This window comes from Lissotriton helveticus, chromosome 10 (assembly GCF_964261635.1).
Source record: "Lissotriton helveticus chromosome 10, aLisHel1.1, whole genome shotgun sequence".
Taxonomy (NCBI): domain Eukaryota; kingdom Metazoa; phylum Chordata; class Amphibia; order Caudata; family Salamandridae; genus Lissotriton; species Lissotriton helveticus.
In genome coordinates, this window is record NC_136071.1 from 714,699,808 (window position 1) to 714,725,452 (window position 25,645).

General features: G+C 46.3%; 1 protein-coding gene across 2 annotated transcripts in view; it reads right to left on the reverse strand.

Moving 5' to 3' along the window:
- LMBR1 (limb development membrane protein 1) overlaps window positions 1-25,645 on the reverse strand; it is an 824,544-nt gene that overhangs the window by 647,030 nt on the left and 151,869 nt on the right. For both annotated transcript variants that reach the window (XM_078663261.1, XM_078663260.1), the window contains exon 3: window positions 5,734-5,773. In XM_078663261.1, coding sequence (XP_078519387.1) covers window positions 5,734-5,773 — 40 coding nt within the window. The remainder of the gene's footprint in view (window positions 1-5,733; window positions 5,774-25,645) is intronic.

Below are 25,645 nucleotides of genomic sequence, written 5' to 3' on the forward strand. Positions count from 1 at the left end.
ACTGTAGATTTTAATTGTCTATGTGTACAGTGAATTTATTTTGTTGCACATACTTCAAATACATGCAGTTGTTAAAAAAGAAATTTGAAAAGATGATCACTGGGAGGTAGCTGGTGGATGATTTGCTGCCAGAGATAGATAAACAGACAGACCGATATCCCGTGTGGCAAGAGCGGTCTGGGCAAGGCCCCCTCTATAGAGACACCAAGGTTCACTTCCTGAGCTACTGACCTGCCAACAAAGCAATGAAGCGGTATGAATTAAAATCAATGCTGATTTGCGAGTTAGGAAAGTACCTCTTATCACTGAACTGTGCCATGCAGCTGGGATGCACCATCTACTCTAACTACTGGCAAGACATAAGTCAACATTTCTAGCCAGAAAAGTGTAAATATGCTCGAGATTGAGCTGCTTTTGGTGATAAATCATCTCGGACCCTTCGCTTGCGTTTACTTAACTATAGACATTTGTAGCAAGGGTAGCAATCAACACAGGTCAAGATTTTTATGCTGGTCTCCACACAATCCTTATTCATAGACTTCAGATAATACAGATTGTCTGGTTTTGGGGCTTCATGTGAACATGATGAAGTCTTGTTTGCTCAGGCGCAAGTCCATTTCTAAGGCAGGACTGGAAATGACAGACAAATGTCACTTAACCTTGGCACAGTATACATTCAGATAGCTAGGTGTCGAGGAATACCATTGAAGTGACCAGGTTTATGAGTTTGAATCTGGACAAAATGGTAAAGGCTCTTTGGAGAGTTGAAGCATTTTGCAAAGCCTCTCTATCTATGTGATGGGCAAGATGGCTCTGTCAAAAATAGAGATAATCTGCCCCCCCTATCTATCATATTACTTTCAAATTATGTAATTGACACTGAGAATATATATTATTAAATAAGTAAACATCATTTGGTATGATTTAGTGTGGGCTAACACCAGACAGAGGGTAAGCTGTCTGTTACCTACTACGGCCAACGTAGAAAGGCAACTTGGCACTAATCGAGATGGAACTACAGAACAGGACAGTCCGTGAAAGACAACGTGGTGTTATGGACTCATATTAATGGTCTAGGGTGATGATAACTATCTGGGAGTATCAGTGAGATGAAACGAAAGACCTTAATTTAGTTGCAGAACTGCTATATATGGCACAATAGTTTATAGAGGACCTATCTAAGAGGTTGGTTCTATTTGGCAACAGTATATGGCATTGTAAATATTTTCAGCTAAATTCAGCCCCTTTTGTACCGCTTTGTTTGCCATAAGTTGGCAGGGTATGCTCAGACGTGAGTACCTTGCTCACTTTGCCACTGGATTCAAGCAAGCCTGGCTGAAGTCGGCTGTAATGCCAGAAACTGGTCCTAGGAAGTTTGTTTCCGGTCCATGAAAGGCATGGCTTGGCAGTTCGGGCTGGACTGTTCCCATGAGGCACAGGGTCAGACTGATTTGCATATGGTCATGTCTGAACTGGCGTGGCAGAGTGGGCTAAAGAATGGTGATGGATTCAACCCAGATCTGTTGACTGGGTGTGAGTGTTTGATTGGTTCAGATGCTCCATCCATCACCACCCCCTTTTGTACCACATTTCAAGGCGGAAGCACTAATTCCTTGTATGTGGCCTTATGATATGGGCCAACAACCAACTACCCAACTTTAAAAGTGGCTGCCAGGTGCCCAAAGATGCATGGAGACCTGCACATACTGATGGAAGTAGTTTTGTACTGTAGCATAACCTGTTGACTATGCAAAGACCTAAGTCGGAGGACCTGTGGGCTAGGTGGTCTGAAGAGTTAGGCAGAAATCTGACAGAGAAGGTATCGGAGAGTGTCCATTTGAACCTAGGTAGGGGATTCCTTAAAGCTTCAAGTAGGTTTAGCTTAATACCTGCACCACACTCAAGGCTAAATGGAATAAATAGTATCACATTCGACTCCTGCCAAGGTGTTGAAGAACAATTTCATAAATAGGAGTTGAACTTTCCACATATTCATACTCTTCTGGGTCCAAACTACCACTGCAATACCAAACACAAGGGGGTTCGCTATCTTCTGTGAACCTGAGATCCTATCACTACTGTAAACACTGAGAGAAAAAGAGATGAAACAGTTGCAAAGATTCCCCGATAGCACTCTGCTAAATTTAAGATATCCATTTCATGGAAATCTAGCTGTGCTCTTCTTACAAAGGGGTGGGTCTCAGACAGGATTATGTGAGCAACTGCAGAATCTCCATACTAAACAACATTTCAAGAAATCCAAACAGCTTACCTGCTCAAAATGATTTACAACAAGGGGTGGTGATGGACAGAGTCTCTGAATTAAGCAGAGTACTCTCACCCAGTCAAGAGATCAGGGCTAGATCCAACACCGTTTTTTAGCTCATTGCACCATCCCAGTTTCAGAACCTGGCTGTATGCAAATTAGTCTGTCCCTGACCCAGTGCATCATGGGAACAGGGCAGACCAGACTACAAAAGCCAATTCTTACACTGGGAAGGAAACAAGCTTCCGGGGACCGGTTTCTGCCATTTCAGGCGTCTTCGGCCCGGCTTGCTTGAATCCTGATGGTGCAATGAGCAAGGGACTCACATCTGAGTATACCCTTCCACGCTTAGGGTGGACAAAATTATTTACAACAAGGGGTGGTGATGGACATGTATCGTTTTTGGCCACTATAGGTGTGGCAGGGTATACTCAGACATGAGTCCCTTTCTCACTGCTCCATCAGGATTCAAGCAAGCCGGGCCGAAGAGGCTGAAATGCCAGAAACCGGTCCCCGGTAGCTTGTCTCCTTTCTGGTGAAGAATTGGCTTGGAAGTTTTGTCTGCCCTGTTCCCATGGTGCACTGGGCCAGGGATGGACTAATTTGCATATAGCCAGGTTCTGAGCTGGGATGGGGCAGTGAGATAAATAACGGTGATGGATCAAGCCCTGATCTTTGGACTGGGTAAGAGTGGTCTGCTTAATTCAGACACTCTGTTCATCACCACCCCCTTTTCTGTATCGTTTTTGGCCACTATAGGTGTGGCAGGGTATACTCAGACATGAGTCCCTTTCTCACTGCTCCATCAGGATTCAAGCAAGCCGGGCCGAAGAGGCTGAAATGCCAGAAACCGGTCCCCGGTAGCTTGTCTCCTTTCTAGTGAAGAATTGGCTTGGTAGTTTGGTCTGCCCTGTTCCCATGGTGCACTGGGCCAGGGATGGACTAATTTGCATATAGCCAGGTTCTGAGCTGGGATGGGGCAGTGAGATAAATAACGGTGATGGATCAAGCCCTGATCTTTGGACTGGGTAAGAGTGGTCTGCTTAATTCAGACACTCTGTTCATCACCACCCCCTTTTCTGTATCGTTTTTGGCCACTATAGGTGTGGCAGGGTATACTCAGACATGAGTCCCTTTCTCACTGCTCCATCAGGATTCAAGCAAGCCGGGCCGAAGAGGCTGAAATGCCAGAAACCGGTCCCCGGTAGCTTGTCTCCTTTCTGGTGAAGAATTGGCTTGGTAGTTTGGTCTGCCCTGTTCCCATGGTGCACTGGGCCAGGGATGGACTAATTTGCATATAGCCAGGTTCTGAGCTGGGATGGGGCAGTGAGATAAATAACGGTGATGGATCAAGCCCTGATCTTTGGACTGGGTAAGAGTGGTCTGCTTAATTCAGACACTCTGTTCATCACCACCCCCTTTTCTGTATCGTTTTTGGCCACTATAGGTGTGGCAGGGTATACTCAGACATGAGTCCCTTTCTCACTGCTCCATCAGGATTCAAGCAAGCCGGGCCGAAGAGGCTGAAATGCCAGAAACCGGTCCCCGGTAGCTTGTCTCCTTTCTGGTGAAGAATTGGCTTGGTAGTTTGGTCTGCCCTGTTCCCATGGTGCACTGGGCCAGGGATGGACTAATTTGCATATAGCCAGGTTCTGAGCTGGGATGGGGCAGTGAGATAAATAACGGTGATGGATCAAGCCCTGATCTTTGGACTGGGTAAGAGTGGTCTGCTTAATTCAGACACTCTGTTCATCACCACCCCCTTTTCTGTATCGTTTTTGGCCACTATAGGTGTGGCAGGGTATACTCAGACATGAGTCCCTTTCTCACTGCTCCATCAGGATTCAAGCAAGCCGGGCCGAAGAGGCTGAAATGCCAGAAACCGGTCCCCGGTAGCTTGTCTCCTTTCTGGTGAAGAATTGGCTTGGTAGTTTGGTCTGCCCTGTTCCCATGGTGCACTGGGCCAGGGATGGACTAATTTGCATATAGCCAGGTTCTGAGCTGGGATGGGGCAGTGAGATAAATAACGGTGATGGATCAAGCCCTGATCTTTGGACTGGGTAAGAGTGGTCTGCTTAATTCAGACACTCTGTTCATCACCACCCCCTTTTCTGTATCGTTTTTGGCCACTATAGGTGTGGCAGGGTATACTCAGACATGAGTCCCTTTCTCACTGCTCCATCAGGATTCAAGCAAGCCGGGCCGAAGAGGCTGAAATGCCAGAAACCGGTCCACGGTAGCTTGTCTCCTTTCTGGTGAAGAATTGGCTTGGTAGTTTGGTCTGCCCTGTTCCCATGGTGCACTGGGCCAGGGATGGACTAATTTGCATATAGCCAGGTTCTGAGCTGGGATGGGGCAGTGAGATAAATAACGGTGATGGATCAAGCCCTGATCTTTGGACTGGGTAAGAGTGGTCTGCTTAATTCAGACACTCTGTTCATCACCACCCCCTTTTCTGTATCGTTTTTGGCCACTATAGGTGTGGCAGGGTATACTCAGACATGAGTCCCTTTCTCACTGCTCCATCAGGATTCAAGCAAGCCGGGCCGAAGAGGCTGAAATGCCAGAAACCGGTCCCTGGTAGCTTGTCTCCTTTCTGGTGAAGAATTGGCTTGGTAGTTTGGTCTGCCCTGTTCCCATGGTGCACTGGGCCAGGGATGGACTAATTTGCATATAGCCAGGTTCTGAGCTGGGATGGGGCAGTGAGATAATTAACGGTGATGGATCAAGCCCTGATCTTTGGACTGGGTAAGAGTGGTCTGCTTAATTCAGACACTCTGTTCATCACCACCCCCTTTTCTGTATCGTACCTGCTCAAAATGGTTAGGACTTCAAGCGAGACTAGCCTACTTATGCCACCATTTAACCAAGGACTAGTAACTTAGAAGTAATGCATGTGGGCCTATAGGAAGCGATAATATGCACATATATGACAATAACAGGGTGAGGACAAAATATTTTAAAGGTAATGCCTATGGCCTCCTTGCTCCTGGACGGAAAAGAGAGTGGATTATGTTGGGTTAAGGTGGTACTACCTTTTTTGTTTGACTAAGTAAGTTCTGTATGCTATTCTTTTCCACTTTTTATGTTAGACTTACTATTTCAGAATATTGAGAACTTCTCGTATTGTGTTTGTAAGCCTGCCTACCAATTACAGCGAAAACCAATAAAGATATTTAAAGAAAAAACATTCTATGCATACAGTCGAACACATACAAGTTCATTCCTGCGACTTTGACCCCAAAACCACGTACTGGACCAAGCAAGCACCTGACTTCTTCATATAATCCCTAATGTAAAGAAGAAATCGGTTTATTTACCTACTAAATAGTGCATTTGGTTTAATCCAATTATGCGAAAGTTGGAATGCTGACATACAGAAAATACACAAGAGCAGAACTATATGAAGAGTTTGTAACCCTACCTAAGGTTTATTACAAAAGATATAAAAAGATCTGTATACTTACGAAATTCGATTGACTATAGCATCTTCATCTTCTTGGTCATCTATAAAACACAATTTATAACAGTTACTGAATTGGGGCTCTGCTGCATAATAAACGATTACATTGAATCCAACTTCAACGTTTAGAGTCAGTAACATATGGCAAAAAAAAAAAATTCTAAGTAATGAGAGACACATCGATGAGGCCTACAGTCATTGCGCAACTGAATGAAGAGTCGCATGTAAAATGACGATCTTAAGTTTGGAAAAAGACAAAGTAGTTCTCTCTATCAAGGGCAAACAGGATGAAGAAAAATTCAATAGGAAACCATATATATATATATATATATATATATATATATATATAAATTTATATATATATATATATAATTTTGATCTTTATGGCTTTAAGTAAAAGGCAGGTTATCTAGAACTTTGGTTCTTTTATGGCTAATTGTTTCAGTATCTAACCAATATTATGTGATGCGGTCAAGCTATGCATGATCTTTCAGACATGTGAACTATGCAGTGAGGTATTAGAGTTAGAAAGATGTTGCTACTGCAAATAACAGCACGCTTGGCTATAGAAAACCTTAACACAATAGAGCCATTCTTCATACACTGCGCCGGCGGCTGACGACACACCTTTCAACATTTTCCTTGTCAGCCAATAACACTAAGGGTTGGGCAGAGCAGATCAACCGAGAGAAAATAGATTAACACTGTAGTTGCTTTCAAGACCGGGAGTAGCAGAACAATCTGCCACAAGCTTTATCTTGAATGTTCAGGCTGCAGAGTCATTGGGGGCTGTGGTTCAAGCCAAGGTCAGCCTTTAACAAGTCTATCCTGGCAAACATACTGGTTTCACATTCATCAGGGATTACTGCAGTATGCAAGCCTGAGCTAATATTTTTCAGCTACACGTCCTTTACCCATCGTGTTGCACGACTATGAGGAAATCAACAAGTTGGGTTGGAGCCAATGGTGAAGAACTAGATTTTGAACCGATTCCAATTTCGACCTGTTTGTTGAACAAAAATCTTCCCAAATCAAGGGAAGAAAGTACATCTGTACTTCAAGCCTCTTCCCCCTCACCCCCTTCAAGCATGCTGGGCCATTGTGGTACTGGTTTGCTACCATTTGTCTCTATTATATTTGTGAATTATTTGGTAATTTATATTATACAACATCTTCAAAATGTCTAATAAATTATAGTCACAGGTTATTTGCTACACCCATATTAACTGTACTTTTGCTTTAGTTTTTGAAAGAAATGTCTCCTTGTGGCGATAATAGGTTTAATTAGGTGAAAGAGGACAGAAAAAGACTACTTTGGCGCCGCGGCCAGGGCGACTGACGCTGGAATCTGGGGACCACGGTTCGATCCCCGGCTCCGGCGGCAGGTCAGCCCAGCACCATGTGACTCTGGGCAATAGCTCGCTTAATCTTCCCGACGGCCCCCCAGCGCCTAGAGACCCTTACGGGTGATTGTGCGCTTTACAAATGTGGACTTTACTTTTTACTTTGAAAAGTGACTTAAGAATGTTTTGCATGTTTACAAGGTTTATAAAGTGAAACCTGACCAGCAGTAGAAGAGCTACTACACATTCACACATTAGTTCATCAAATGTACATTACAATATTTTAACAGTTCTAAAAACGTGAAACAAATTCAAGAGGTTATTTTCAAAAATTATTACCAAATTAATCCGATGATTTTTGAGTCGGAAGGGTTATGAGAGGGGCTTTTTTTTTTTACATCATATTTGTTTTTTTTAAGTTGAGAAAAAAGGCAGAGTGAGGGAACTATGAAACGTTTACTTACATTGGAAAACATACCACTGCCACGAGCCTAGTAGATAGTGTAAAATACAGAGACCAGAAAACATATTAAGGGCAGCAAAAGTGAAGGCCTTGGGGCACCTGCCAAGTGTAAAAGGTGGGCAGCTACCTAGAATATTCAAAGAATTCTTTATTGGTCATAGAATGAAATGGCACAGAACGAAATAGACCCAAGCAAGAGCAAAAGGCCACTATCAGGACAGGTATACTGCTAAAACTTTTTTACATTACAACTTTTCATCAAAACCCCTCACCCATATTCCTCTCTGTAGCGTCTTGCTACCAATAAGACAGACACACCGTATATCTTTGGAGAGCATTTATTCATGCTGCTGCTCCTGACAACGTCCCTACTCTAACTGCCCTTTCCTGTCGCCGCCCCTCCTCTTCCTGGCTCCCCATAACTCCACCCACCAAAAAACTAGACTGTGTCCAATATTACACTCCCCCCCCAATGTGAACAATCCCCCAACAATCCAAACATTCCTCACCAGCCCCTTTTGTTTCAATCGCTGTCCTTCACACGTGACCCAATCTTCTATCCCCTGTATTCTCTCTTCCAAGGTCTGCCATGCAAGGACCCCAACCCTTCCAGCCTAGCCCAAGATCCTGCATTTCTGCCACCTGTCCTAAAACAGCAATAACATTAGCCTGAATAAAAACTAATAAACCAAACCCTAAAAACGACATGCCTGCCAAATGCGCAAAGTCATGGGGTGGGAGTGAGGGAACAGCCGCCTCTATCCTGCGTACTAGGACCACAGCGCACTACCATTGTGACCAACTGCCCCCTTGAAAGTCCCTGTCATCTTGACCCCTCCTCGTGACCTAAACTGGCCAATCCCAAACCTCTAAGGGGCCTGGATTGAAACAATAGCCCAAAGCAGCCGGCGGTGGACATCCGAAGGGGAAACCACCCCCGGTTTCAACCCAGCTCTGTTTCCCCAAAACAAGGCTGTAACTCATGTAAAGCACTTTGATACCTCCGGGTCTAGCCAGCGCTATATAAAACTTTTAAAATAAATAAATAAATAAAAAGGCAATCGGATTCTGATAAAGTGGGCTTATGAACCTCACTTCTGAAGGAGGCGACTACATAAGCCAGATCAGAAATATTACTGTTGCTTTCCGACCGGTGCACACAGATGCAGACTAAAAGGATGGGGTTAACAGAAACTGCCTGACCCAGGTCTGGCTGTGACAACCACGTTGAGTGGTGTACGAGAGAAGAATCTTCAATTTAACCAGAATTGCAGTGGCCTGAATATTTATAAACAAAATAAAGGGTGGTATCAAAGTTTGTTAAGTACCACCAAGAGGCAAAAATAACCAACATATCTCATTTGTCAGCAGTGCTGACGTGATACTATTCTTTGTTCACTAGGTTTTGTAACTGGAATTTAGGGTGTTTGATCGTTATTCATTTTGGAGGCATTCCTTCTACACTTGTAATTTTTCTCTGCAAGCCCACTCTTCTCTTACGTTTCCCCCTCGTTTCCTACACTGAGAATCTCTGAAACAAAGGGGTTATAACACTATCTTCCTACAAATGCTGATAGATATACAGAGATATAAAGATATTCTAAAGCACGGTTATCCACAAAGGGTCAAGAGGGGCAAATCAAGGTCATGTTTTATGGATAAACACCAAGTACTTAAATAATCACTACATAGATTCTCTGAGAGTACATTTTATGTGGATTGCCTGAAAATCTGGCATGGGTCAGGCTCCCGTGGACAATGGTGAATACTGTCAGCAAAGAAGGGACTGCGAGCAATCCAGGTCCAGCATACACTCGCCCCCTGCATATACTAAATAATACACAAAGAGTATGCAGTTCTAAAATTATTTCATGGAGGGACACCACTAGTGCATTTCCATGAAGAGGTGGAGGGTGGAATATGAATATCCAGGAGCAAGAGCCCTCACCTATCCAAATGGGTGGCATGCTTCATTATGGGGCAGCTCCTCGTAGGGCCGGCGCAGCAATGCCCAACGGGCCTCTCAAGTGGGCTCTTTGCCGGAGATCTTTTGAATTGATTTGTCATAGCAAGCCTAAAATGAGTGTGCTAGAGGTGTCGATTGTAGAGAAAGTGAGTGAAATGCTAAAATGGACTAAGGGCCACCCTATCTCTATTGTAATGGCGATCTTTGTCAAAACAAACAAGCATTTGCAATGCAATAGGTCTCGCATTAGGAAAGTTTGAGCTATTGGTATTGTAAATGACCAATTTTTTATTTCTGTTTTGGTTTTGAAAATAGCGAAAATAATAGCTTTGTCATTTACAATGCCAATACTTTTAACTTTTGCAAATGTGACACCTATACCATTTGTAATGCAACATGTTTTGTATTTACGTGACTTAGATGTATTGATTTTACAAATAACAATGGCTTTTAATTTTTTTTAATAATGAATACTTAAATAAAAGTTATTATAATTTATAATGGCAATAGCTTAAACTTTTGTAAATTACTTTTCTGAAGATTATGTTCATTGTATTTTATTGTGACTTTAATCCAAGAGCAGAAGTGAAATATTAACATCTTTTTGTGACATCTGTAATAAAGCTTGAAACATTGAGAGAACATATTTGAAGCAGTTGTTGTTGAATGGTTGCACAGATTGATGCTGTGGTGGCGCTGAGTGATGCTGTGGCACTCAGTGATCCTGTGGTAGCGCATAGTGATGTTGTGGTGCCCCTGAGTGATGCTGTGGTGGTGCGATAGATAGATAGAGTGAGTGCGATGGATAGATAGACAAAGTGACTGTGATAGATAGAGTGAGTGCGATAGATAGAGTGAGTGCGATAGATAGAGTGAGTGCGATAGAGGGAGGGAGGGCGATAGAGGGAGGGAGGGCGATAGAGGGAGGGAGGGCGATAGAGGGAGGGAGGGAGGGAGGGCGATAGATAGAGGGAAGGCGATAGAGGGAGGGAGGGAGGGCGATAGATAGAGGGAAGGCGATAGATAGAGGGAGGGCGATAGATAGAGGGAGGGCGATAGATAGAGTGAGTGCGATAGAGGGAGGGAGGGCGATAGAGGGAGGGAGGGCGATAGAGGGAGGGAGGGAGGGAGGGCGATAGATAGAGGGAAGGCGATAGAGGGAGGGAGGGAGGGCGATAGATAGAGGGAAGGCGATAGATAGAGGGAGGGCGATAGATAGAGGGAGGGCGATAGATAGAGGGAGGGCGATAGATAAATAGGAGGGCGATAGATAGATAGAGGGAGGGCGATAGATAGATAGAGGGAGGGCGATGGATAGATAGACAAAGTGACTGTGATAGATAGAGTGAGTGCGATAGATGGAGTGAGTGCGATAGATGGAGTGAGTGCGATAGATGGAGTGAGTGCGATAGAGGGAGGGAGGGCGATAGAGGGAGGGAGGGCGATAGAGGGAGGGAGGGAGGGCGATAGATAGAGGGAAGGCGATAGAGGGAGGGAGGGAGGGCGATAGATAGAGGGAAGGCGATAGATAGAGGGAGGGCGATAGATAGAGGGAGGGCGATAGATAAATAGGAGGGCGATAGATAGATAGAGGGAGGGCGATGGATAGATAGACAAAGTGACTGTGATAGATAGAGTGAGTGCGATAGATAGAGTGAGTGCGATAGAGGGAGGGAAGGCGATAGAGGGAGGGAAGGCGATAGAGGGAGGGGGGGCGATAGAGGGAGGGAGGGCGATAGAGGGAGGGAGGGCGATAGAGGGAGGGAGGGCGATAGAGGGAGGGAGGGCGATAGAGGGAGGGAGGGCGATAGAGGGAGGGAGGGCGATAGAGGGAGGGAGGGCGATAGAGGGAGGGAAGGCGATAGATAGAGGGAAGGCGATAGATAGAGGGAGGGCGATAGATAGAGGGAGGGCGATAGATAGAGGGAGGGCGATAGATAGAGGGAGGGCGATAGATAGAGGGAGGGCGATAGATAGAGGGAGGGCGATAGATAGAGGGAGGGCGATAGATAGAGGGAGGGCGATAGATAGATAGAGGGAGGGCGATAGATAGATAGAGGGAGGGCGATAGATAGATAGAGGGAGGGCGATGGATAGATAGACAAAGTGACTGTGATAGATAGAGTGAGTGCGATAGATAGAGTGAGTGCGATAGATAGAGTGAGTGCGATAGAGGGAGGGAAGGCGATAGAGGGAGGGAAGGCGATAGAGGGAGGGAGGGCGATAGAGGGAGGGGGGGGCGATAGAGGGAGGGAGGGCGATAGAGGGAGGGAGGGCGATAGAGGGAGGGAGGGCGATAGAGGGAGGGAGGGCGATAGAGGGAGGGAGGGCGATAGATAGAGGGAAGGCGATAGAGGGAGGGCGATAGATAGAGGGAGGGCGATAGATAGAGGGAGGGCGATAGATAGAGGGAGGGCGATAGATAGATAGAGGGAGGGCGATAGATAGATAGAGGGAGGGCGATAGATAGATAGAGGGAGGGCGATAGATAGATAGAGGGAGGGCGATAGATAGATAGAGGGAGGGCGATAGATAGAGGGAGGGCGATAGATAGATAGAGGGAGGGCGATAGATAGAGGGAGGGCGATAGATAGAGTGAGGGAGGGTGATAGATAGAGGGAGGGCGATAGAGTGAGGGAGGGAGGGCGATAGAGGGAGGGCGATAGAGGGAGGGAGGGCGATAGAGGGAGGGAGGGCAATACATAGATAGAGGGAGGGCGATAGATAGATAGAGGGAGGGCGATAGAGGGAGGGAGGGCGATAGATAGATAGGAGGGCGATAGATAGATAGAGGGAGGGCGATAGATAGATAGAGGGCGGGCGATAGAGTGAGGAAGGGCGATAGATAGAATGAGACTAAGGGATAAACAAGAAAATGCAATGACACGGCGAACGAAGGAGAGAGGGGAGCATGTAAATGTGTGTAAAGGGACATTAGTAAGAGAGATCGAAAACAACAGAAGTGAGTGGAAGGCAGAATTTTGAGAGGAGGAGAGAAAATAGAGAAATATGAGGTGTTAGTGGGAGAAGAAGGGAGGGGACAGCAAGGCAGAAAGAAGGAAAGAGGAATAAAAATGGAGCATGAGGGGGCTGAAGAAAAATCGTAAAAGGGAATGAAAAGACATAAAAATAAAAATGGGGACAGAGCATGAAAGAGGAGAGAGATAGGAGGAGGGAAATAAAGGGGAGGGAGAAGAAAGGCAGGAGGGAGACGGTGGCCCTGAGTATAACCTCTGTGGATGATGTGCAGGTCAGTAGTCTGAATAACACTATGGCCAGAGCAGGCTTTTATCAAGATCAACACCCTAAAAGAATAGCTGTCAACAGTGAGAAAAAATCTTAACACAGATTAATGACTAAGTGGTAGATCAGAAAGTACTGGCTGGAGATTGTAATGGGCAAACAGAGAAGCATAGAAAGCACAGCAAAAGTGGGCTTTGCATAGTGTAAATTAGACCGTGAGCAGTAAAGCGGCGACAATAAAGCATTATTAAACTGAACCGAAAGTGTGGGAGAGAAAAGAAGTGAGAAGCAGGGGCACAGAACAAAGATCTAGGGTGAGAAGAGGAGGAGGAACAGAAGAGCAGAGAAGTGACAGTAGGTACAGCCTGCAGGCTGACACCAGATGTGATTGTTAGCATTTTAAAAAAAACTTTTTTAAAAACTAGTTTTATAGAGCGCTTACTTTACCCGGAGGCATCAGAGCACTTTACGTGAGCACCAGTTACGTTAAAGACGGGCACATTCTTTTTTTTTTTAGGCACGGAGAGAGTAAGTGATTTGCCCAGAATCACAGAATGTTGAGCTCCCCTGCTGAGACTCAAACCCGGTTCCTCAGCTCGGAGTTCGACAGCTCTATCCGTTAGGTCACATTCTTAGCATTAGGTTTATTAATATTTGAACATACAATCCATAGGCGGATCAAATGATGTTTACCAAAGTGAAGGCTCACAGGCACAAACCCCTTCTGTAATGACGATAAATAAAAGATCACCGAGATGCCAATTTTAGCTTCCAAACATGTTCTTTATTACCCGTCCCAGGTGGATATTCAAGGGGGAGATCAAGCCATTTTTAATATAACGCTGAGGCAGGCAGAACGAGTTTTGATATGCCAGTCTGACAGTGAGCCTCTTAGGGCTCGTAGTGAAAATATGCCTCCAAGAGCCTTTGCGGCTGGTTATAAATGCCACCAGGATCGTTGGAGTCCCACTCGGGGGACTCTGAGAGGAAAAATTGCCCACTGAGCCTCGTGGTCCCTGCTACAATGGCACCTCACTAGGGGAGCGGCCCGCTGTCTACCGGGGCCGCTCTAAGTAAAAAGGAACTGCCCCCGCACTCACCGGGACCTCGCTGGTTCTGCGGGGCGGGAAACACTGCCGGTCTCCTTTAAGCAGCGCGGGGCTCTTCTTCAGCACCGGAGCTTCGCCTGCACTTCCAGCCACGCTCTTCTCCCCGCAATCTGCTCGCTCTCCGGGGCTCTCCCTCTCTCATGGGAGCCCCGGTGGGGAAGACGCCGGCTTCAACAATGGCGGCCTTGCCGGGAAAGGGGCCGCGAGAGTCCTGGTTGCCGGGCAACCCTCCGGTGGGACTATCACGAGATAGGCTGGCGGGGCAGCCAATGGCAGCACGGCCCTGCGGACGAGCCCCCAGGCTCCGGGTCGCCCTGCGGAGGGCTGAGTGGTGATCTCTTTGATGTATGGGGTAGACTCCCGTTACTATTAAATACTAGAAACGGGGTTGGCACCTGTACCAAGCACGCACACAGTCCCTGGCAGGAGAGCTTAAGGGAGACAGGAGATGCGCACGGTGCGCGCGTCCACATATCCAGTCCGATCTGGTCTGCAGCCTGCGCGTATTGTAAGCTAATTCCGGCCTGCTCAATGAAGCGCGTGTTCACGCGCGCGCGGCCCGCTCGGATCCGATTCTTGAAGATGCGTGTGACCATCTCTTGCCTCCTGGGAAGCTGAGCCGCTGACTATAGGTCTCGCAGCGAGGCAGCGCTTTTCGCGCTGTAATCGCAGGCGAGACCTAAAAACGGCATGAAAATAGACATGAAATAATGTTCTTTCTTGATTTTCTGAAAGATTGAATTAATTATGGGTCAACCTGTTTCTTGCCAGAAATATGGCTATGTATCAGGGCTTTTACAGATAAATACATACAAAAAACAATGTGTTTCCTGTCTGTATTTATTTTTGAAAGCAAACAAATAAAAAAAATTGCTTTTTGTGAGTGACCTTCAACACTGTCCTTCATGAATTCCAAGCCAGCATCTGAACAGAGAGACAGCATGGGGAGTTAAACAACAGGATTGGATTTCCTTAAATGTATGCATATGTTAACATGTATTTGTATATATTGCTAATATTTACATGTGGATGTAGTGTTCTGCTGTTTTGGCTGCTTAATTTGCTAAAACGCAACAGGCATTAAAGTGTGAGTGCATATTTATCAGTTAAATAAATGTGGAAATACACCATGTTATGACTCCACTTATTATTAGAACACAAAATAAATATGGATAAATACCAATAAGATGAACCAAAAATAAATATGGATAAATACAGAAATATTGACAAATAAATACCATAAAAACAGGAGCTCTACTTATAATCTACTAATCTACATGTAATTAGCAAAGAATTCCAAATTGGTAAAGTACCCAATCCAATTAAACACTTGTAAAGTGTGTAAGAACCAATATTTATTACTGAAACTACACTGAAGAGAAAGGAAAAAGAAGTGATTCCTACCATAACCGAGAAATACACAGGTGTCACGTAACACTGTGTGCTGCCTAGCCTCACACGCGGCCACTGCTGGACGACCTACATCTTCACTGCAATACTCCCAAGAACATTCATTCATTGGATTGGGCAATTTGGAATTCCGTCCCAATTTGCTGTAGATTAGGATATTATATTTTTAATTTTGTCAAAGACCACCATTACAATAAAGTGTTGATAAGATGGCCCTTAGTCAATTTTTTAACTTCATTCACTTTCCTTTAATCTACACCGCTAGTACCCTTTTTTTAGGTGTTAATGCCAAATGCTGTCGTTACAGGCACTGTTTTGAGTTGTAGGCTTGTGTGATGGCCAAATGCATTCTGCCCGTTATAGTCTTGTTTTGCTTCCACTGAACTAATTAAACTAACATTACAAAACAATATTTTGTAGGTGAAATGTTCTAATTTAGAGCAGAGTAAGGGGGTCACACCATCCTGAACATCAGATGCGGCTCCTCTGCTAAGGGGGAGGAGCGTCGCCCCACTACTCTGCGAGCAGTGTAAAAAGGTAATAACGAACATTATCATTTTCATTTCCCTTCCTGCTTGGGTGCGGTGGGTGGGGCTTCGCTGGCAAGTACAGGGGGCAGGGGAAGGAGTGTTAAGCACATCCCCCAAGTGCGCAGGACTGCTTAGCCAGACCTCTTGGACCGGCTAGACAGTAATGCGCGCCTTGCATCTTCCCCACCAAGCTGCAATACACAGCCTGGTGGGGAACATGCCCAGCCTCCAAGCCCCTGCCTGAGCGCAGAACCACGGCCCTCAGCCCAATCACAACGCTGCTGTAAGGCAGGGTTGTGATTGGACAGGGGATTCTGGTAAGCGGTGTGCTTCCTGTAGCTGCGCCAGAAAATGACAAAAGAGAGGCAGCAGCACCCGGCGGCACCCATGTAAGTCAATTTGTTTTGTATTCCCAGCCTCCGCCAACGCACGATCAGTAGCAGCAACTATTGCTGGAAATCCCTTAGATATTCCGGTTCTATGGCATTGCTGGACTACGAAAAAGCGGTTTATGGAACAGTAGGGGCAATTCTCTACTATGCTCCCTTTGGTAATGCACCACTGAGCGTTTTATTGTGTTTAATACTTAATTAATATATTGCTTAAGAGTTTCATAGCATGGCTGCTCTGAAATGAAGAAGAAAAAAATACATAAAACATACAGTTAATCCACACGGGTCAAAAGCAAATCCTCATCTGTTGCCAACAACTGATCTCATTCTGTTTTTTTCTGTGCATTTTGCTATTAATAGAACTGGATTTGAATTGGGAAGAGCACCTCTGCCAGAAATGGGATGTAAAAACAAAAAACATGGTCTGAATTACTCGCACTGGGCATTAGATGAATATTTTCAAAACCAGTTTGCTTTTAGTTGTTGAGTCAGGTTTAATCAGTGTAAGCATCTTAATTATACCGTTTTGATAGGAGTTTTTCCCTGCCACTAGCATAAAACCCGGGGAATCAACCTCAATTTTATAGACTAACTTAAAGCCATTTCAATACAGTGGTTCCTGCCGTTTTCTTTGTATTCAGATCCCCCAGTCTCATACACTCTGCTCATGGCACTCCTTAGGGATGTCGCGCATTTAGGGGCCACTGGGGTGGTCATCTCACTCCATGTCATCTCAAATAATCCTTACTGCCTTGCAATTTTCACCTACAAATCATTGCTGTCAGGTGTGCTGATCCTACATTGAGCAATAAAAGCAAACACCAATTATAATACCCAGACTGAGAGCAGGGACTGAAGACACGGAGAGTGCGACGTCAACGGGGACAAAAAAAGTGAGGTGGGTATTTCGGTGAATTACACTTAGCAATTGCAAATTACAGTGTGTCACATTTCACTCCATTGCTTTTTTTGTTCACTGTGCCACTCCAGACACTAATTTTGTAATGTAAAAAAGGCTTGGTCCAGCTTGGACAGGAAAAGCCCAGCAAGAATTGCCAGACCAGGTACCCCAGACATGAGCAGATGCACCCCTAGAGCAACTGCCGCCTTTTTGGGCCTCATCAGCGAGCTTCACTTCGATTCTGAAGGCCCAAGATGGTGAACAGATGTTACCCTTTGTCAAACTCTGCTTACTTTGAGGAGGTGGGGTAGATGAGGACAGGACCAAAATGAAACAGGATGGCTTCTCCAAGCTTATGGCCTTACTTCTTTGTACTTTGAGTATAGGACTAGGAGCTCCTCCACAGAAATAATGTACGCTTTTTATAAACCTTCTCAACGTGATGTACTCCATATCCCCTATATGATATATTTATAGACAATGTGGGGAATTTTAACTATAGGACTGTTTCTGACATTCGAAATGTCTCAAAATCTTTGTTGTCTACTACTACTACTACTACTACTACTACTACTAATAATAATATTTGTATTTTCAATATCTAAAATGTGACACTGGAGGAAGAAACAGCAGAGGCAGACAGACGTGTGTCCAGAGAGCTGTAGAGAAGGTGGCCTTGGGTCTATCAACAACGGTGTTCGGGTGCCACACTAGGCATACAAGAACTGCTGTAACCATCCCAAGAGCAGAACAAGTGATGCTATTTAACCTTGTGTCACAAGTACAAGTAGGAACAGACCAGGAGCAGTGTAGCAGCTCTTCACCCTAACGAACAACAGATTGCACAACAGAAATAAGAAATGCACAACAGAAATAAGAAATGCATTCAAATCACGAAACAAACTAGACAGATTATAAACACATTAAAAACAGAGATTCACAATGGAACCCAAAAAGGTGTAAGCATAGAAGGCTGGAAACTCAAAGGAGAGATGGAAATAGAAAGTAATTCGTTGGCCCTGGCCCTCTCGGCAGGATCACTCCCAAACTTTCTGCCTTCACCCCTCCTGCTTTCTGAGCCCGTTGCTAACCAATGCTAAAGTTCTTGTGATCTCTCCTTTAAACAGGGTAGATTTGGCTTACACCCAACTGGCACATTTAATTTACTTATAAGTCCCCTAGTACAGGTAGGTAGGTAGGGAGGTGGAAAGTGACAGTGTGTCCAGACCCAGTAAAATATCGAAGAGTCTACTGCAGCTCAAGAAACGATGCTCGAGATCATTACCACCAGAATGTAGTGGTCAGTAGATTTATCAAAATACAAAAAGAGCTGGAGTACCTAGAGGCAGATGCGACACAGCGCTCAGATCAATGATGATTCGGGGAAAAAAAAATCTGGATTTATGTGGGTGACTGTGGCACCAAGGCTGGAGGGACTATGAGAATGAGATCCATGTTCTAAATCCCTGTCCTTGGACTATAAACTACCACACTTTTTTAATATATAATTATTGGCCTAAAGTCGGAACTCAAAATAAAAATAGACTCACAGGTACGAAACCCCAGTACAAACTGCAAATCCAAATATAAATCAAAGACCTAAATACATGCACATGCGAGTTCAACATATCTGAAAAACATGAGGTTGTCTGAGGCAGCCAGAATTGTCTGTATCCATCCCCATTACTCTGGTTTCATTTAATAACAGATTTACTGCTCATAAGTACACCCATAATTCAACCTTCCGTCACATCCAAAACGAGCCCAATAATTTTTATCTGATCAAGTATATGTCCGCTTAGTGTGATCTGCCAGATGAATCTATTGAACGACCCAAATTTACCTCGTTGAGCAGCAATGCTTGAAAGAATATTATGTGAACAGCTGCCAGGATGGATTTCTAATAATATGAAAGGTTTTTAAGGCCATGTAAATGGGCAAGACCATCTTTTTGTACATCTTCATAAAGGAACAAACCATGGAGTGAAGGTGGTTTCAGGAAAGTATTACATCACTAGAAAAGGAATTCATGAACACCAATTCCCTAGAAAAACTGGTGAGGCTCCCATGTACAAATGAAATTGCAATAAGAAAGTGTCAGACTAGCTTGCTATTTACATATGCAAAGAAATGTATTATAAAGTAAATAATAAACCAGGGTTGTCCAAAACAGATCTAGATCCAGGACAGATTTTTCAGCACATAGGATACGGTTTGTGAACGGAAGTCATTTACAGGAAGTCTTAATCAGAAAATCTGACATGGATTCAGTTATCATGGACTTATGCTGAGTTCCCCTGCAATAAATGTAGAATATTTCTAGCATCCTAAATGCAAGTCAGGAAAGTAGGGGTGAAGATCAGGCTAAGAAAATGGCAAAATATGTTTTGACTGTTAGGATTATTGGTATTAAAGCTCCCACATGGCTTCTTCAAATGCCTAACTACTACTGAAATGCACAAAAAGACAAATATGAGGAACAAGTTACTTACTTTCAGCAACGCCTTATCTGCAAGAGACTATCTAGCTGCAAATTCTTTAACCTAGAATTATCCCCAGGCGTGAGCCTGGATCCATTAATGTTTTCATGAGCAGTACCCCTGCATGCCGGTAGGTGGCGCCGTTGGCGCCAGCAGCGACCTGCGTTTGCCTATGTAAGCGCCACCCTAGCGTGCGGACGTCAGTTTCTTTTTGCGACTTTCCACGCTAGAAGCACAGAGCCACAAAGAACAATGATCACTGTGTGTGAAGCTAGGGCCCGGAAAAGGGACCAACCCTGCACCTGAAAACCCGTTTGCAGAGGGGGAGGATGAATGGGTCAGTAACAGAACTGCAGCTAAACAGAGCTTCTACCAGATAAGGCCTTAACGATGGTAAGTAACTTGTTCATCTGATAGCGACTTCTAGCTGCAGACTTCTTACCTCAGAATAGATACCCAAGCAATTAGTCCCTGGAGGTGGGTCTGCGAAACAGATTGAGAACAGAAAGTCCTGCAGGACTGAATCGGCAAAGCACCCGTCACAAAGGACCAGCCTGTCCATGCAGTAGTACTTGGTAAGAATATGCAGAAAAGCTCACGTTGTAGCCTGGCAGATGACTGGGACTCTACGTGCTAACGCAGTGGTTGCAGCCTTGGCTCTGGTGGAATGACCCCACAAGCCCTCAGGGGGTTGCTTCTTGGCCAGTGCGTAGCATATTTTAATACAGAGCACAATCCAACAGGCGATTGTAAGTTTCTACATGGCTTTTGCTTTCTTGGCTCGGACATAACCCACAAAGAGTTGATCGTCCTCCCAGAATTCCTTTGTGCAGTCAAGGTAGAACAACGCTTTTTTTGGGGCCAGCCGGTGGAGTCTCTCCTCTTTTTTAGAGGGATGAGGAGGAGCGTATAAGGTAGGCGGTTATTGATGGGCCTACATGGAAAGGGGGTAACCACTTTCAACAAGAATGCTGCTAGGATATGAAGGATAAGTTTGTTTGGGTAGATGGAAAAATACGAAGGCTGGGATGACATCGCCTATAATTCACTGACCCTGCGGGCAGATGTAATTTCCACCAGAAAGGCCATCTTGATGGTGAGAAGCCTAAGAGGTCAGTGGTGAAGCGGCTTGGAGGGAGCGCACATCAAAAAGAAAAGAAACAAGCCTAGGTCCCACTGAGGCACAATGAAGGGAACCGGTGAGAACATATGCTGAATACATTTGAGAAACCGATTCACAATTGGGGATTGAAAAGGGAGGGCTGATCTGGCAGCTGCAGAAAAGCAGGAATAGACAAATAAACCTTCCACTCACCTAATTTAGGACCCTGCTGGGCCAGGGAAAGAATAAACAGAAGAACGTGGTGCAGATAAAGGGTCAACCTTTTTGTCTGTACACCATGCCACAAACTTCCTCCAATGGCTGGCATTCTTGGTGGAGAATTACAGTCTTCAGGAGGAAAGTCAAATGCTGTCAACTGTTGCCGCTCAATCTCCACGCATGAGGGCGGAGCATTGACAGATTCGTGTGGAGGACCCTTCCCTGCTGCCGAGACAGGAGATCTTCCAGAAGAGGCAGCATGATTGGAGGATCAATGGACATTCTAAACAGCTCGAGATACCGGACTCTGAGCGCAGACCGGAGCCACAAGGATGACTTAGGCCCGATTGTTCCTGATCTTCTTGAGAACTCTGGGCAGGAGCATTTTGGTGGAAAAGTGCACAGGAGACCGGAGATCCACTCGAGATGAAAAGAGTCTACAAGCGACTGCATCAGGACACAGAACTACTAACATTGCACATTCTTGGCAGTGACAAACAGATCTAAACAAGGCTCTCCCCACTGCTGAAAGAGACCGTGCACCACCTCCGGTTGGAGACGCCACTCGTGATCCGCTAGGCATCCTAGTCTGCTCTGGCGTTCAGAGTGTCCGCTGGGCGTTGAACCACCAGGGAAATGCCCCGACATTCGAGCCATGTCCAGAGACACAAGGCCTCTTGACAGATGGTCCGCCACCTTACAGTGCCTTGTTTGTTGCAGTACCACATGGCAGTGGTGTTGTCTGTGAACATTTGCAGTAGCCTACTCTTGATGGCCTTTCAATGCCAATCTGATCGCTTGGAGCTCCAACAGGATGATAAGGAGTCTGGATCCCGCTGGAGTCCAGAGTCCTCTGATGCCTACCTCTCCCAGATGGCTGTCACAGCCCAGAAGTGACAAGCCTGTAACTACCATCTGATCTGGTTGGGGAAGGGAGAGGGGTCTGCTGCTGACCCAATCGTGATTTGTCAGCGACCACTGCAGATCATTTGCAGTGCTCTCCAAGACCTTGGCCATGTCAGAGAGATTGCCCTGATGTTGCGCCCACTGGAACTTCAGGTCCCACTGCAGAGCCCGCATAAGCCAATGGGCATGCATCACAAGCAGGATGCAGGAGGCCATGAGGTCAGCATCCTCAGAATCGTCATATCGAAATTCAGGCTAGAGGCTGCAAATAACGGATTTATAGCCTGGATACTCCGGACTCATCGCTAAGGAGGATAAGCCCAAAAATGCACTGTGCCTAGAACAGCTGCAATGGAAGAGAGCGACAAGAAGGTATCAGGTGTGACATAGGCACTTTAATAGCGAAACCCAGCGAATGCATGAGTCCCGCCGTAGTCTGGAGACGAGCGCCTGGGGAGAGTCTGCTTTCAATAGGCAGTCGTCGAGATAAGGGCATCCCCGATTTCTGCAGGTGAGCTGCAACTACCACCATCACCTTGATTAATGCCCAAGGGGTGCTGGTAAGGTCAAAGGGGAGCACAGCAAACTGAAAGTGCTCATGGCCCACCATAAACCACTGGTAAAGTCTGTGGGTAGGCAGGCCAGGGATATGGAAGTATGCAACCTGCAAGTTCAACACAACTATCCAGTCTTCCGGGTCCAGGGTGGACAGGACTTAAGTGAGCATGAACATTTTGGATGTCTCCTTTTTCAAGGAGAAATTGAGAGGGTGCAGGTCTAGGATAGGACGAAGGTCATGGTCCTTTTTGGGCACCAGAAAGTAGTGGGAAGAACCACCACAACCTACTTCTGATGTTGACACCCACTCTATGGCTCCCTTGACCAAGTGAGCTGCCGATCTCAGGACCTTGCTCTCGACCGAGATAGTCGCAGCAATGAACTGCACAGGTTGCCACAATATGCACCCTAAGGCCTTGAGAGAGCGAGCCTTCAAGCACCTCATCAAGGAGCTTTAGGGACCGCTCCCTCAAGGCTTTGGGGTGCATAGTGTGGCAATCTGCGCAGGTCTTTGTGTGGTGGTCAAGCTACAGCCACTAGAGGCATACCAAATGTGGGCCTGTCACTTACAGGGGATGGGGGAGCCGGAGTAGAGGAGGTACTAGGAGCCTAGGAGGCATGGGGTGCTCATGCCACGGGGTGCGGCCTCAGCGAACCATAGCCATGAAGACACAGTGAGGTGGGTGCTCCAGGGGGTGGAGGCCCTATTAACCCCCTCAACAACCCCACAAGGGTCGAGGAGCGGACTCACCGGAGAACTCTAGGCCAGAGACCCCGGTGAGGGAAGCCCCAAGATGGTGAGGTCAAAGGTGGCAACACAAAAGCAGCCGGGGGAACCAGTGGCTGAACGGAGGGCAAATGCCCCTCTGGAGGTGGTGCAGAGTTGGACCTGGGGGCACAGCAGCAATGATACCGCTGGCTAAAACAGAGATAAAGACTCCTCTGGAGCAAAACATTGACAGTGGCCCAGGATGTGGTACTACTGAGGGTAGACCACCACAAATTGGCAGGCAGGGTGACTGAATCCACACTCACCCATCTAAAACCAGAAATAACCACAGAGGGAGCACATATAAGGGCACTGGAAAAGATGGTGGCAACCTTGGAGAGAAAACTAGATGATGCAGAGGGGCACTCCTGCCGCAACATGTGTTTGGTTGGAGTCCTGGAGAAAGCAGAGGGCCTTTCATGGACTTCTTCTCCATGTACTGTCTCTCCTCTGTTGTAATGGAGGGGAACATGTTTCAGTGATTTACGGTGGAAGTGGTGCAAAGAGTCCCTGGCCACCCTCCTGCGCCTGGGGCACCGATAAGGGCAATCGTGTCCCAGTTGCTAAATTTCCGGGACAGGGACAATATCCTGCTGGTGGCACAGACACACCGGCCAAGGCCGCTGGAGGGAGGGACTGTGAGCATGTACCCTGATTTCACAACAGCAGTGCAGAAACAATAAAAATCTTTCCTAGGGGTCAAAAAGTACTTCCAGCACCTGAAAATTCAGTACGCCCTCTTCTTCCAGGCAAAGCTCAGGATTATTGACCAGGGAGCCTCCCACTTTTTCACGACGGCGGTGGAGGCTTGGACCTGGCTAGAGGCCTGGGGGTAACAAATGCTTGACAGGGGGCCCAGGAAGGGGGCTGCTGTCAACACTGTCTGCCCCGTAGGGCATGTGGGTGCCCCACATCAGCCCCTACGAAGGACCAAGCAGAAAAAGAAAGGACTAAGGTTACGGCAGCCATATAGCAGATACAGCTCCTGGAGGTGGCTAACAGGTGAGAGTCCTAAGTGGCTGACTCGGAGGACCTCGGAGCGGGTCAGCTTGCTTACCGCCACTCCAAGTGTAATGCCGATGGCAGCCTATGAGAATTTAACAGATGACCTCCTGGGATGTAAACAAAACGAGGAACAGTGAGCCAGACTATGCGAGGAGTGAGCCCCTGGTGTGGTTTGTGGAGGCTCCTATACAGTTCCACAGGTCGAGCCAAGCCACAGATTGCTTCCTTATTACTGTTGAGTGAGTTACATGTGTTAAATGTTATCAATGATGGGGCTACGGGCAACTCGGCAGTTGAGGAAGCAGGTAGTTCTAAGCCTGTGGCACAAGAGTGCGTGGGAGGGATTCGTACGTGAAGTTGAGGACGGGCACGATACCCACAGGGAGGGCCACCATATCCAGGGAAACTAATATAGTAGTGCAATTCTCAAGGACCGGATATAGCTGATCACAGGATAAATGGAAATGGCGAGGGCTTCCCCTAACAGTACTAAAAACACTGTTGTGAATTGTTAATGTTCTGGGGAGCAAGCAGAAATTGGAAATAGTGACCAAATACCTGGCTAGACTCGATACTGACATGATTCTGTTTCAGGAGACGCACTTGGTGGGAAACTAACGTGGATTTCTTAACCAGGTGTGCTATCGGCTCCTGGCCTATGCTGGATTCTCTGGGGGAATCGAGGGGAATGAGTATATTGTTGCGGAAGTCACTGCCCCTGCAGATTACTGACACATGGGTGGACTCCCAGGCATGCTATGCAGCAGTGACTGGCAGTTGGAATGGCATGGGCATGGCAGTGGTCTCCTGGTACCTCCCACCAGTACTGCAAGATGAAGCCTGGCGCATGGATAACAAATGCACTGAATATCCTGCTAGTGGTGGTGGTGGGAAGGGAGACAATGATCAGACAGCTGATTTGGGAAGGAGGCCCACCATGGATTGCCTTATCTGCATTGACACGGAAGCCAGAGAACTGTGGGGTGGCCCTCCCATATCGGACTTTGTATTAGTGGGCGGCCCAACGTAAGTAATTAACAATTGGGTATTTACAACTCAACAAGAACCAGCAACATATGCAGACACAAGGGCTCTACAGGGCAGGCAGGTGGACCTTACTGTCAAGCCCAACCACCCGTGTGGTTAGTATATGGCAGGAAGGGACGAGAGAACTGGGCTGGAAGGGTTGAGTATCCAGGAAACCCCGTTTTGGGACTCGGCACTGCTAGCACGCTTGAAGTGTGTGGAGGGTCGCAGGAAGTGGGATGTGCTGGACATCTCGAAAGTGGAAGATCTGGAAGGAGGGGGAGAGGATTTCATTCCTCGAAGCCCAGGCAGAATTTATAATGGCGGCGGGGAACAATATCTCCGCTACCACAATAAAAAAAAAACCCTGGCAGAACTACGGGCCCCTTTCTGGGATATCATGTAGGAAATGCCCCAAAACTGGAGAGTACTAGGGAGCCCCCTACACAAACACAACAAGCCATATCAGAAATATATGCCTTCCCGCTATCGCA